General features: G+C 36.5%; 1 protein-coding gene across 9 annotated transcripts in view; it reads right to left on the minus strand.

Moving 5' to 3' along the window:
* The window catches only part of LOC131162092 (exocyst complex component SEC6), a 146660-nt gene that overhangs the window by 44616 nt on the left and 87939 nt on the right, over positions 1 to 14105 (minus strand). For all 9 annotated transcript variants that reach the window (XR_009138679.1, XR_009138680.1, XR_009138677.1 and 6 more), the window contains 2 exons: positions 9440 to 9523; positions 9262 to 9348 (listed from right to left, as the gene is read on the minus strand). Coding sequence is in view for 5 of the 9 variants with exons in the window: in XM_058118240.1 (XP_057974223.1) it covers positions 9262 to 9348; positions 9440 to 9523 (171 nt within the window). In the remaining 4 variants the exon portion in view is untranslated. The remainder of the gene's footprint in view (positions 1 to 9261; positions 9349 to 9439; positions 9524 to 14105) is intronic.

Below are 14105 nucleotides of genomic sequence, written 5' to 3' on the forward strand. Positions count from 1 at the left end.
AGAGCGTGATCCAACCTAAACCCTATCACACTCGACCACTTCCAGAAAACACCCTCCCATTGCTGCCCTTCTCAGAACCACGACAACCCTTCATTATTTCACAAAAAATAACCATCTAACCAAAAACAGAACCCTATGAAAGATAACCTTACATAATCCCATTGCCAGAAACCTCCCTATGCGCCATCATGTGCTGGCCGACTATCAGCAGTCCCAACCCATGCACTGGCACATGAGAGAGATTCCTACTACCTTTTTCTAATTTTTCCCCCTTTCATGTTTAAATTCCCTCCCTAAACCATATTATCAAGTTGTTGGGCCTTTTTTTACTCAACATCCAACCTTTTTCGACCATGCACTTGTGGTAATCTGTCAGTTGTTGTTCAGTGCTCATAATGGCTTTTTGTGAGTTTCTTGGAGCAGTGGCAGTGTTCATAAGTTAATTTGTGAGGCCGCCGTGGCAGTGTTATATCAGTTTATAGGTGGTTCACCTCGCCCGTGGTTGTTTCGGTGCTTCACCTCATTTGTGGTTGTCCCAATTAGTTTTGATTGTTCTTCTTGTTTGACATTGGTGTGGCTGCTAGTTTGTGAATGTTGGGATGGAGTCTATGAATCCCAAAAACATGTTTCCTTCATCGCTGCCACAGAAAACAACTAAAAAGTTCGATGGAAAGAATTATGTTCAGTGGCCTAAGGCTGTCCGGGTTTATTTATCAAGATTAGGAAAATCTGACCACTTGCTGCAATCTGATCCTTCTGATGAGAAGAGAAAATAAGTGTGGATTTAGGAAGATGCCTTGATTGTTTCCCTCTTGTGGAATCTAATGGAGCCCCAGATTGCACAGATGTGCAAGCATCTAGATACATGTAGAGATTTGGGATTATGACAAGCTTTTGTATTCTACTTAGTAGTGCAGAGTTGCCATTATTTGTTGATGTTTATTCTTGTGCCCTTTATGCTTCCTGTAGCATACATTCTCCTTCTCTTGAATCTGGCTCTGAGAGGACAGCCTCTGCTACACATGGTGATTCTAGTTCCTCACCAAACAACCGCAGAAGTTATTGAGGTGGTTCAAGCGGTCGTGGTGGTAGAGATGAATGAGGTAGAGGCACTCCTCACAAGTGCACTCATTGTGAACAAGGTAATCATACTATTGAACAGTGTTGGGACTTGGGATCTCCACTATAGACCTTCACGTGTTGCCAGTACAGCCACAACAGATTCCACATCTTGAGGGTAACCAATGCAGCCACCACTGACTCCACACCTTTGAGGCCAAGTGGAGGGCAACGTACTATATCTATCTAAGAGGAAAAGTATTCCAAGTTCTAGCAGAATCAAGTGTCATGACAAGCTTCTCTTCCGACACTAAACATATCACAGGCATACCTAATTTCTTCTCCACTCTTTAGTATCCTAAAAATTTACCTTGTGCTGCTCTTGCTGATGGATCCACCACTGTCATTAAGGGAATTGGGACTTTAAATCCCACTTCTTCTATTTCTCTTTCTTCAGTTTTGTATATTCCCAAATTTCTTTTCAATCTTATGTCTGTTAGCAAGATTACCAAATCCATGAATTGTTCAGTATCGCTCTTCCCTAATTCTATGGTTATTTAGGATTTGAAGATGAGAAAAACAATTGGCGAAGGGAATGCAGCTAGTGGACTTTATCACTTTGAGCCACTATCTCCTTCTATCGCTTGCACTGCCACACCTCTCCAAATTCATCATCACTTTGGTCATCCTTCACTAGAAAAATTGGAACGTCTAGTTCCTGATTTGAGTTATGTGTCTACCCTTGATTGTGAGCTTGTCAATTGGGAAAGCATCATCATGTCCCTTTTGCTTCCCAAGTCAATAAATGGGTTGCAATCCCGTTCATGTTAGTCCATTCTAATGTTCGAGTTCCTAGTAGAGTTGTATCCAAGTTGGGTTTCTAGTATTTTGTAACTTTTGTAGATGTTTATTCAAGATTGACTTGGCCATATTTAATAAAAGATCATTCCAAGTTATTTCATATATTTTGGCCCTATTGTTCTATTATAAAGACTCAATGTGGTTTTCTAGTTCGAATACTTCAGAGTGATAATGCTAAAGAATATTTCAGTACTCAATTCACTACTTATATGACTCAGTTTGGTATTGTTCATCAATCATCTTGTGCCCATACTCCTCAACAAAATGAAATCGCAAAGAGGAAAAACAAACACATCCTTAAAATCACTTGCACCTTTATCAAATGCATGTACCTAAAATTTTTTGCAATGATGTTGTACTTACTGCTTGCTATCTTATCAATAGGATGACCTGTTTTAGTGGTAAAATTCCTTATTTCATTCTCTTTCCTAATTCACTTATACTCTCTCTACCTCCTCGTATATTCGGATTTGTGTCCTTTATTCATCAACTAACTCCCAGTTCGGATAAGTTGGATCTTTGTGATATAAAATGTGTCTTTTTGGGCTACTCATATACTCATAAAGGGACAACATTATTACGGTCTACGCTGCATCGCTTCTTTGTTTCTACAGATGTTACCTTCTTTGAGTCCACATCTTACTACGCTCAATCCCTTAGTGCTTCTGATCTCAATGAGTCTCTTCCTCTACCTAATCTTCCAAATTCTAGTTCCATGTCCTTACCCTATCAACCAGTTGTGCCTCCATGTAGTTTATGTCCTTCTCATCGTCTTGATCATCCTAATTTGAAGGTGCATCCACGACAGCAACACCAAGGAAGAGAGTCCCCTTTAGCTTCTACTACCATGCCTTTGGTTTCCTCGTCTGATGACATATTCCCCACAATGTTGATCATCCCATTGCTATCCAGAAAGGAAAACGCACATTTACACAACATCCTATTTCCAACTATGTTTGCTATAACTTCTTATCACCCTCATATGATTGTCTTATTACGACTCTATTATCTGCTACCCTTCTCAAATCTCTTTCAGAAGGCTTAGCCCACTCTGGGTGGAGGAATGCCACGAAGAGATGAACGCTTTACAGGACAATGATACTTGGGACTTGGTATCTCCTCCTCCTAACGAGTCTGTAGTTAGCTTTCGACTTGTCGCTAGGTATGCACCATGAAAGTCAACCCTGATGGTTTTGTGCCTCATCTGAAGGCCTGTTTGTTGCTAAGGGGTACTCAAGTTTATGGTTTAGATTATTCAGACACTTTTTCTCCAGTTGCCAAATTTACATCAGTACGACTATTCATCTCCTTGGCTACCACTTGTCATTGGACTTTGCATCAGTTAGATGTGAATAATGTCTTCTTGTATGGTGATCTTGAGGAGGAGGTCTATATGGAGCAACCACATAGGTTTGTTGCTTGGGGGGAGTCAGGCTTAGTGTCTCAGCTCACGAAGGATATATGGTTTAAAATAGTTCCCTAGAGCATGGCTTGGTCAATTCGATGTTGTAATACTTGAGCTTGGCCTTCGACTGTGTGCAATAGATCACTCTGTGTTTTATCATCATACTTCATCGAGTAGAGTCCTTATTGTGTATGTGGATGATATTGTTATTATAGCCTTATAGGTGATGATGATAAAGGTATTTAGAATCTTAAACATTTTCTTCAAACTAAGTTTCAAACCAAAGATTTGAGACCGTTAAAGTACTTCTTGGCCATAGAAGTATCTAGATCTCGTATGGGAATTGTTTTGTCACAGAGGAAGTATGTTCTTGATTTGTTGGATGAGATTGAACTGTTCGGATCCAAACCGGTTAATACACCCATAGATCCTAACAAGAAGTTATTGTCGGATATGGGTGATTTTTTGCCTAATCTTTGATGATACTGAAGACTTGTTTGAAAGTTGAATTATCACACAGTCACTCGACTAGACATATATTTTGCAACAAGAATTGTGAGTCAATTTTTGGATTCTCCAAGCACAAGCCATTGGGACATAGTAATTCACATCTTGAGATATCTTAATGGTACACCTAGGAGAGGTCTCTTATATTGAGATCAGGATCATACTTGTATTAAAAGATGCACCTAGGAGAGGTCTTTTATATTAAAATTAGGGCCACACTTGTATTCAGGGATATACAAATGTAGAGTGAGCTAGGTTGCCATCTGAACGAAGATCCACAACTGGGTACCATATCTTGATTGGTGGTAATTTGGTTTCTTGGATGAGTAAGAAACAAACTATGGTGGCCACGTCAAGTGCTGAATTGGAGTATTGAGCTATGGCGCACACTACTTGTAAACTTCTTTGGTTGAAGAACATGTTGCAAGAATTCAGTTTTCCACATTCTCAGTCTATGGAGCTAATGCGTGATAATCAAGTTGATCTTCATATTGCCTCCAACCTAGTCTCCACAAGTAAGCGAAACCCATTCAAGTTGATTGCCATTTTGTTCAAGAGAAACTTGTGTAGAAGCTCTTGCTAGCACTTAAGTAAAGTCCAATATGCAGCATGCTGATTTGTTTACCAAAGCTTTCGGGGGGTGCTCATGTTAAATTTATTTGTAACAAGCTAGGAGCAAGAGCATATGATATTTATGCTCAGCTTGAGGGGGAGGGTAAATGGTTAATTTAGTCTTCTAGTATTATTATTAAGTGTGCTAGTAAGTTAATTAGTGAGAGTTAGTAAGGGTATTATGATCATTAGAATGTATTTATTTTGTATTATAAATAGAGGGAGAAACCTATATTCAAGTTAGGTCATTCACTTAATCAAAATCTCAACAGAGAGAATGCAGAAAAAGACTAGCAATGGCCTGACTACTCTGCTTGCACAGAACACACATCAATTGACAAAACTTCTTTAGGCATCCTCTTCTACAAATAATCATTAGTACATCCCTTCTTCTTCTTTTTTGATTGAAAAATAAGATTTCATCAAGAAGAAGTACAACAAGGAGCATAAGTAATCCTCCTTAAAAAATACAAAGCAAAATTAAAACAAATCAAAACAACACAGCCAACCAATCATGCTGAAAATAAGAAAACAAAAACCCTTCAAAACACCCCGCTGCAAAAGCCCACAAAAAGGCCAAATACTGAATGCTATACCAATGCATAACCAAAGACATCTTCTTCCCTGCAAAAATATGAGCATTCTGTTTCAACCAAATCTCCCACTGCAAAAGTTGCACCTCTCCAGGAGGCCAAAATCTTTACCCATTCCAAAAACTAAAAAATGGATAGCCAACAAATCTTCCACCGACACCGGACACATCCAATTCTCTCCAAATAAACCAAAAAGGTTGTTTCACACCCTCCAAGAAAAAAGAGCAATGCAGGAAAAGGAGAGAAGCGGATTCTGAATTCTGAAAACAAAAAGAAGCCCCTTGAAGGCAGTTTGAAAGACAGTTAACACTACCTCTTATTTATTGACTTCACTACATTTGTAAAACATCCAGTGATAAAGCCTTAAAAGACCTCTTCCTCTACGAAAGATTGCTAGTATTAACTTTATTAAGGACAACCCACCAAATGAAAGCCTTAATCTTAACAGGGACCATGGTCTTAAATTTCCACGAAATTTCCATTAAAATTTCCAATTTCCGTCACCCTCGAAATCGAAATGGCAGTCGATTTCTGTCTTTCATAATTTCCGTCGAAATCTCAACGAATTATCCGAAATTTATCAAAACCTCGAAACTTTAGGAAAATTTGTCGAAATTTTAACTATACAATAAAATTTCGTCGAAATTCAAACGAGAGATTCGAGAGTGAAGTGAAATTTCTCTTTTAATTTATTTTATTGAAACAAAAGGTTACCACGAGTGCTTTTGAAATTATATGAAAAAATAAACTTATAGTAATATTTTATTTAACCATTCATGTCTAAATTATCAATATTTGTATAATAAATAATATTTAAATGAATTATGAATTTCATTTGCATTAACTGAATTTGTTTAATGTACATTATCTTACAAACATGTGTGATACACATACTATTTTACAACTTTTCCACCCTATACAAAACATAGATGTAATTAATTTGTAATATATTAGTCTTAAAACTTATATTTGTTAACCATTTCTAAAGTTTCACAAAGAATTCCATGCTTTACTACTAGTTTCCGTTATTTTTTCAAATCGAAATCGAAATCGAAATTTCCGTTCTTTTGGAGCTTCGAAATTTGAGTCGAAATCGAAATTTAAGACCTTGACGGGGACTTTAGCCTTCCAAATGGATCTATGAAGCGGGGAAGACAATATTTTATTGGTTAAATGCTCAAAAAACGATATACAAGAATACTCCCCCAGAAGAATCAAGAATGCAAGAACGATACTCTCTCCTTTAGGGACGGAGCCTACACTCCAACAAAACTATTAAGGAGTCAAACTCCAAAACTCCATATCATTTAAGAGCCCTACGAAAATGCAAATTCCAATAGAAACCAGCTCTATTTGAAATAAAGAAAGAAGAAATTGGTTCATAGTGCAAAGAAGACAATCTAAACAAACGGGGAAAATATGACCAAAGCTAAGAACTCCCCGCCCAAATGTCTTCCCAAAACCAAACATGATACCCACTTCTCGAAATAAAATATGTATATGGAATAAAATGAGGATATAACTGTGAAATACCCTTTCAAGAACTATTACAAGAACATCTTAAACCCAAATTAGCATCCCACCCATTATCCTACGAGCCAAATTCACTCTTAGTAACTTTGTGCCAAAGGGAAGGCTCCTCTAAAGGAAATCACCACAATTGTTTACCCATTACGCAATGTTCTTGGACACTAACTTACTAAGACCCAAACCACCCTCCATTTCAGACCTATAGAAAACTTCCCAACTAACCAAATGATCTTTATTCTCCCCAACACAGAACTGAAGAAAGTCTCTCATGATCTTCTCAATACTACAGGGTACCCTCATAGGTATTCTAAAGATGGACAAGAAATCAAGAGGAATACTAGCAAGGCAAGCTTGAATGAGTGTAACACACTCATCTAGAGAAAATAAACCACTCTTCCACCCATCTAACCTCTCACACACCTTCTCCACCACAAGATCCCAAAACCCAAGTGATCTAGGAGTACAACCTGGAGGCACACCTAGATGACTCAAAGCCCAATCAAGAATACCAAACCCAACTAAAGAGGACAATTCCAAACATCTAGAAATACCCAAATTAATACAAGCTAACCCACTCTTCCCAAGAAAACTACAAACAAAACCATTGATACATCCCATTCAAAATCATGCATCAAACAAAAGCTGACTTTAAAAGGAACCTTGGCCTTCCAAATAAACTTGTTCAAAAAGAAAAGACCATGTGTCGTGATCAACATAAAGAATCAAAGAATTAACAATAAATGAACTATAACTATCAAAAGATCAGAATCTTGGAAAAGAGAATCAAGAATAGAGCTCAAATAACTAAATTCATACACCTCCCTCTCACTAAGATTATGAGAGAATTAAAGATTACAAGGAATATGAGAATCACCTGATAGTATTAGATTATTATAGGAGCATCAAGCATACAAAAAAGATTATGCAACCACAGAAATGCATTGCAAATAGGACTATCCTGTATCCAGTAGTCCTCCCAAACTATATTTTACAACCATCCCCCATCTTGCACCGAGTCAAAGAAATAATGGTGGGATAAAATTGAGAAAAAAAATATATCAAGGACTAGCTAGCACCAACCCCTCCACCCCCAACATTTACTTTTATTACCTTATGCCAGGGGATTCAATTTAAAGGAAAAAATTACAATCAATTTCCCCTTAACGAAATATTCTCGTAAACTAGGATCCCTATCTGCAATCCTCCTTTAGGTTTAGTGCTCATTATAACCTCCCAACTAACTAAATGACCTTTCCTATTCTCCCCCAATTGAACCAGATATTTATGCAATGTGCTTAGCTTCTGCAATGAATGAGCACTCATTCCTTCATTGTCAGGTGGCTCGGCAGCTTCAGTGCAAGATATTTGCAGCCAGATACATCAAAATTATTGTCGCCCTACTTAACATAAATTTGCAGCCACCAAAGATATTTCCAACAGAAGGAGAAAGCAAAGAAGAAGAGGAAGAAGAAATAAGAAATAATAAGAAATGTGAGGTGAAGGAGGCAGAATCAGAGGTACGAGACAGAGAGAGACTGCCATGAGGAAGGGAGTAATGTGAGACTCAATTAATCATTCAAGAATTAATGACCCTAGCGTCATAAGCCTATTTTATTGGCAACTAAGAAATACTGAAAATAAAAGTATACAAAATTTCAAAATAACCCAAAAACAATAAAAAAAATATTATAGAAGAATACCAATGAAAGTAAAAAATCACTGTTTTGATGTTTTTTTCTTTTAATGCTTTCTGGTTTTCTCTCTTCTAAGAAGGATTTCTTACGCTCCCTGTAGTATTTTCTCTTTCACTTCAATAAATTTTCTTTTTTGATCCAAAAAAAGAAATACTGGAATAAACTAATATAAATCCATAATATCTTAATTCTACGCCTTTTGTATAACTGTTTAAAAAGCAGCAGTCCTCCTCACTACAATACCAAATGAAAAATATTAGGACCTCATCAACACCCAGAGTATAGAGAATATATAAAGAATACGTAATTAATGTCCTAATCAAAAGAATTGAATAATTATTGTAATATGATAATGATTAATTTCTTTTTTGCTGTTGAAAAGTCATGGCAACTAGATGAAGACAGAGAATTTGAGTTTACTAATAGACATCTGCACCCATATTAACATTATAGAGTAGATAAACCAGAATCAATCACCTTAAAGACAACTATACAAAGGAAAAGATATGGTGCAAAAGTCATTTGTTCAGACAAAAGCATGAGATTCCTACAATAATAATGTAAATGGAAAAAGGTAGCATGTCTACCAAAAGGGGAAACATGTTGTCAAAGCTTGATATACATTGTTGGCCCAAAACCTAATTACTTAAGCTTTTAGGTTAGAGGTCCTAGGTTCTAGTCACGCTGCTCAAGTTCACCGTGTTTTGTTTAAAAATTATTGTATTCCCTGTAATGGGTGCAAGTGCTATCAAGCTGCACATGGGGAGTGTTAAAGTTTGTTATACATTGTTGGTCCACAACCTTATAGTTCAAGCATTTAGGCAAAGTGGTTGCTTAACACATGTAACTTGCCGCTTTAAAGCTCAGAAAATGTCAATAATGATGAAAGAACTGTGTCTGCCATAAGCAATCTTCATAAAATAAAAACCAAACGAAAAAGAACAAAAAAATAAAGGAAGAATATGAAGGCCGCAAAAATAGAACAGTAAAAAGGCATAACCTGCTCAGCATAGTTCCGTGGAAGAGCTTCTAGTGTGCTATTACTAAGCTCAGTTGCAAGATCATAGCAGCGTAGATTATTGTTGATCTGGTTACAATATTTTGATAGTATAGTAAATCACTCCGAGCAAGCATCAAGAAATAACAGAACTTGCTACACATTTAAAAGATTCACAAACCATTGCACATAAAGGTTCTAGACCAATTTCAGATGCAGGTTCTTCGAGTCTCTGCCTTTCAGCTGCTTGAAAATCAATCATTACCTGATCAATACATGAAACACTACTAATCCGTTAGAATATGCACTAAGGCTCAGAGTTGGAACAACATAACATGGTCTTTAGAAATTAAACAGAAAATTATAACACAATTACAATTACTGCAAGAATGGTGTCTATACGCTATAGAAATACTATTATCAAGAAAAGTTGATTAAAAAAATATCAATATCATTTCAAACTACCTGCCAATTTACATTAATTTAAGAGGGGAGGGGGTTGAAGAACTGAATCGCAGCTCCAACATTTTCGGTCTTCTGGATTGTGTAATGCAACTGAATGTCTCTGTACTATCATGGCAGATACCTCAGCCTAAACATGATGGTACAGAACTTTTTTAACAACTCCTACTCAAAAGCATTACACCCAAAAATAGCAAGGGGAGACAGAGTAGACATAGGGTTGGTTGGTGGTGTCAATCCCCTTGAGTTCAAGTGTCATAACTATACCCCTTCGGCTACGGTAAATTTAAACTACTTCGTTAAATTATCATGACCCATGGTCTTAAATTTCCACAAAATTGTCGAAATTTCCATTGAAATTTCCGGTTTCTGTCACCCTCGAAATCGAAATGGTAGTCAATTTCCTTTTTGCATAATTTCCAACGAAATCTCAACAAATCATCCTGAAATTTATCGAAATCTCGAAATTTCAGCGAAATTAGTCGAAATTTTAGCTATACAATGAAATTTCCTTGAAATTCAAATAAGAGATTTAGGAGTGAAGTGAAATTTCCTCTTCATTTATTTTATTTATTTTTATCGAAAAAAAATATTATTACAAACGCTTGTGAAATTATATGAAAAAATAAACTTACAGCAGAATTTCATTTAACCATTTATGTCTAAATTATAATTATTTGTATAATAAATAATATTTAAATGATTTATGAATTTCATTTGTATTAGCTGAATATGTTTACAGTACATTATCTTACAACTATGTTTGATACACATACTATATTACAACTTTTCCATCTCATACACAACATAGATGCATTTAACTTGTAAAATATTAGTCCTAAAACTTACATTATTATGTTTGTTAACCATTTCTAAAGTTTCACAAAGAATTCCATGCTTTAATACTGATTTCCATCATTTTTTTCAAATCGAAATCAAAATTTCCGTACTTATGGAGCTTCGAAATTTGAGTCAAAATCGAAATTTAAGACCTTTTCATGACCTTGCTTTGTTTTACATTAAACAAGTTCATACTAGCCATGTTATTCATTAATTGATTTGTGAAACTGATGTTGGAAATTCCATTTGACTTGTTACTTAGTACTGATAGGAGGGGGCTTAGATGAAAGGAAATTGTGAGGGATACGCTAGAACATAAACAAAATAACAGTTAGGGTACCAAAAAAAAGAAAAAAAAAAAAAAAGGACGGGGCATGCTAAAACCAGGTGTGACACCTGGCAGCACTACAAACTAGCAGCAGCCACCTGGCAGCTCTGCAGACCAACAGCTGGCACCTAGCGCACAGATGGCAGCACTGCAGGACCCTTGTTTCCACCGGCTGCTGCAATCCTGTCATGTTTCCAGCCTAGAAGGAGACACTTAGCAAGCAGCTGACCAGCCCTGCAGAACAGCCCCAACAAGAATACCATAAAATCTTGCTGTAAAGCCTAGTGAGAGAGAGAGAGAGAGAACTCTACAGAAAATCAAGGAAATTCAGAAGAAATCAGAAGAAACTACAGGAAATTCACAGGGAAACTTAAACTAAGTTTGAAGAAGCTGAAAATTCAGCGTAGGTGTTCCTAATTCTCATTTATTCACCAAGGATTTTGGGTATTCAAAGGAAATAGGGGGTAGAAACTTGCATAGAATTGAATCCTAATACAGGGTTTAGCCTTGTATTTCCTAATTGCTTGATATGGCCACATATATGTTCTCTTTGGTTATCATAACTGCACATTTTGTCTCGTTGGGAAATTTTCATGTGATAGGTATTCATCTCATAAGTATGATGGTTTTACTTGCTATGGCATCAGTTGTGTATGCGTATGTTGAATTTCTAATTGTGAAATAGTTGGCACCATGTGTTTTTAGTGGCTGTGATATTGTGGGACCTGAGCAAGTAGGGATTGTCTCCCTAGGGTGAAAGGCCCTAAACCTCTAGAGGGTACTTCCGCAATAAGAAGCGCTTGCCAAAGCTGGAATTTGGCGCTTGTTGGTATTTCCGCATTAAGTGATGGTTGGCCAAGCTGGAATTCAGCACTTGTTTGAGATGAAATCTGCACTTAGTTGGGACACTGCTGCTATGTTGAAAAAAAATGTATAAATGCATACTATTGGGATGTTTTGTGATGCTTATTTTAGATGAAGAGATTTCTTAAGAGTAAAGAGTGTGTTCATGCATTTTGCCTACAATAAAGAGTGTATTCTTGCACCTTAAAATTGTGCATGCATGTGAGAAATCACGTGTTAAGTATTGAAATCCTTATTTGAATAAGAGGGAATTAAGAATGTCTACTGAGCTTGTGGTTACTCACGCTATTCCTTAATAGTTTCAGGTTCGAATTGATGGAGAGCTCCACTTGTTTAGTTCTCCAAGAAACTGCCATTTTTGACACGTATTACAGGATACTAAGCATGTATTCAGTGGCGGTTAGGTATGTAGACTAGTAAGTGTAAAAAATGTTTTATGTAAAGTACAGCCCAATGTAAAGAGCTTGTCACTGAAAGTAAAACGTTAGTTGCTTTATCAAATATATGTATATATCTTGTGTTTTCAACAAATATTCACTCTTAAATTGATTTTTAACTTGTTTTCAAATGACGGATTTGCAAAACAAATTCTTGCCTAGGCCTAATGACACCACTGGATTTTACAGAGTCATGGCCAGTCACAAGCCAAAAAACAGGGAGTGACATCTAGTCCCATGGTGATCTAGTTTTAGGGTAGTCTATGCTTATATTTATAGGTGTAACCACCTGATATGTTCATGTTGCCAAGGATTTCTCTTCCTTCCTACATTGTTACTGACTCCATTTTTCTCTATTATTACATTTTTCTCTACAAAATGAGAGAGATTGCAAACCCCGAGGATGAGTCATCCTCTTAAAAAATAAAAAAGCAAGAAAAAGTAAAGCATCAAGCCAACAAAGCTCTCCACTGATGCTTAAAACAGTGAAGCCAAATACCAGTAAAACACTGGAAGCAAGAGCCCACAAAGCAGCAAGAAATCTTAGGCCCATTTAGTTGTGGAAAACAGTTTTAATTTTCTATTTTAATTTTCCAAAGAATTACAAAAGCAAGTCACCTAATTTTTCAATTTTACAACATTGTATAAAAACAATGAAAAACAATAAAAAGTTTTGGCTCTCTTTGCATGTGGAAATAGTTTTATTTTCTATTACTAGCTATTCAAATAATTACAAAAATGCCATCTTGTTTCCAATTTTCTAAATTTATATAGGAAAGTTGGAAAGCTTTTTTTTTTTTTTCAAGATTTCTGATTTCTTACCTTGCATTTGGGAGGATGGAATTCAGATCTAGGATTGGGATTTGTGTACACTAAGCAAAATATAGTATAAAAGTGTATTGACTTTCTTCCAAATTCACACACTCATGCTTACAAACAAGCTAGAACTTCTATAATTATTTGAAAAATTAAAAATGAAAAATAAAAACTGTTTTCCACATTTACACGGGCCCTTATTCTCTCCCATTGTAACTACAAAGATAAAAATCCTGAAAAATCCAAGTGTTACTATCGATTAACAAACACCAAAGTTGCCACAAAAAGAAATATCTCTGCAATCCTTTGACTACCTTCTCCCTCCTAAAACCCCTACAAAGGAAATGATCAAGAAAGCCTGCAATGCACCCAGAAAAACCCAATGCTCTAAAAAAAATGCAAACAACTTAATTCAAATGCCCCAAGCAGTAGGGCAGTGCAATAGGGCAGTGCAAGAAAGGTTAGAATTAGTCTAATCACTACAATAACAAACTTTCCACATATATAGTAGGAGAAATTGACCAATTTGCTTTTCTAGCTTGCAAAATAAATATTGCTGGCATGGCATGAACTTGGTCAAGAATACCTACCAAAAAGATTTGGACTCAACTAGAACTTCCAGACAGAATAACTAAAATAAAAAGCCCAAGAAAAAAACCCAAAGCAGGCCCATTACTCAAATTACCAAAATACCTGTGGTATGAAAAAGTTAAAATTAACAACAAAAAAAAACAAAAGAACAAAAACAAAATGTTTAACTTCATATGCAAGTTCTAACTATAATGCCCCCAGGGGTTGGCTCATTTGGTTGGTTGGTGGCGTCTCAAAACTCTGCGCACACCCAAAGGGTGGTGCCAGATTCAATTCTGTGCACATCCAATTTTGTGAGCTTTCCTTGCGACCTACCCAGACGTGCCTTGGGGCACACCACTGTCCTCCAGGTTTGGTGCCGCTCGCGCAGGTGGGGATGGCGTCCAAAAATGGACTTCTCTAAGGTTCGGAGTTCCTGGGCTCCGGAATTTGGTTTTCCCCTTCTTAGCACATAATTTGCATCAAATTAAGATGCCTAGAAGCCACAAATAACAAGGATACTACAACCA

This window comes from Malania oleifera, chromosome 8 (assembly GCF_029873635.1).
Source record: "Malania oleifera isolate guangnan ecotype guangnan chromosome 8, ASM2987363v1, whole genome shotgun sequence".
Taxonomy (NCBI): Eukaryota; Viridiplantae; Streptophyta; class Magnoliopsida; order Santalales; family Ximeniaceae; genus Malania; species Malania oleifera.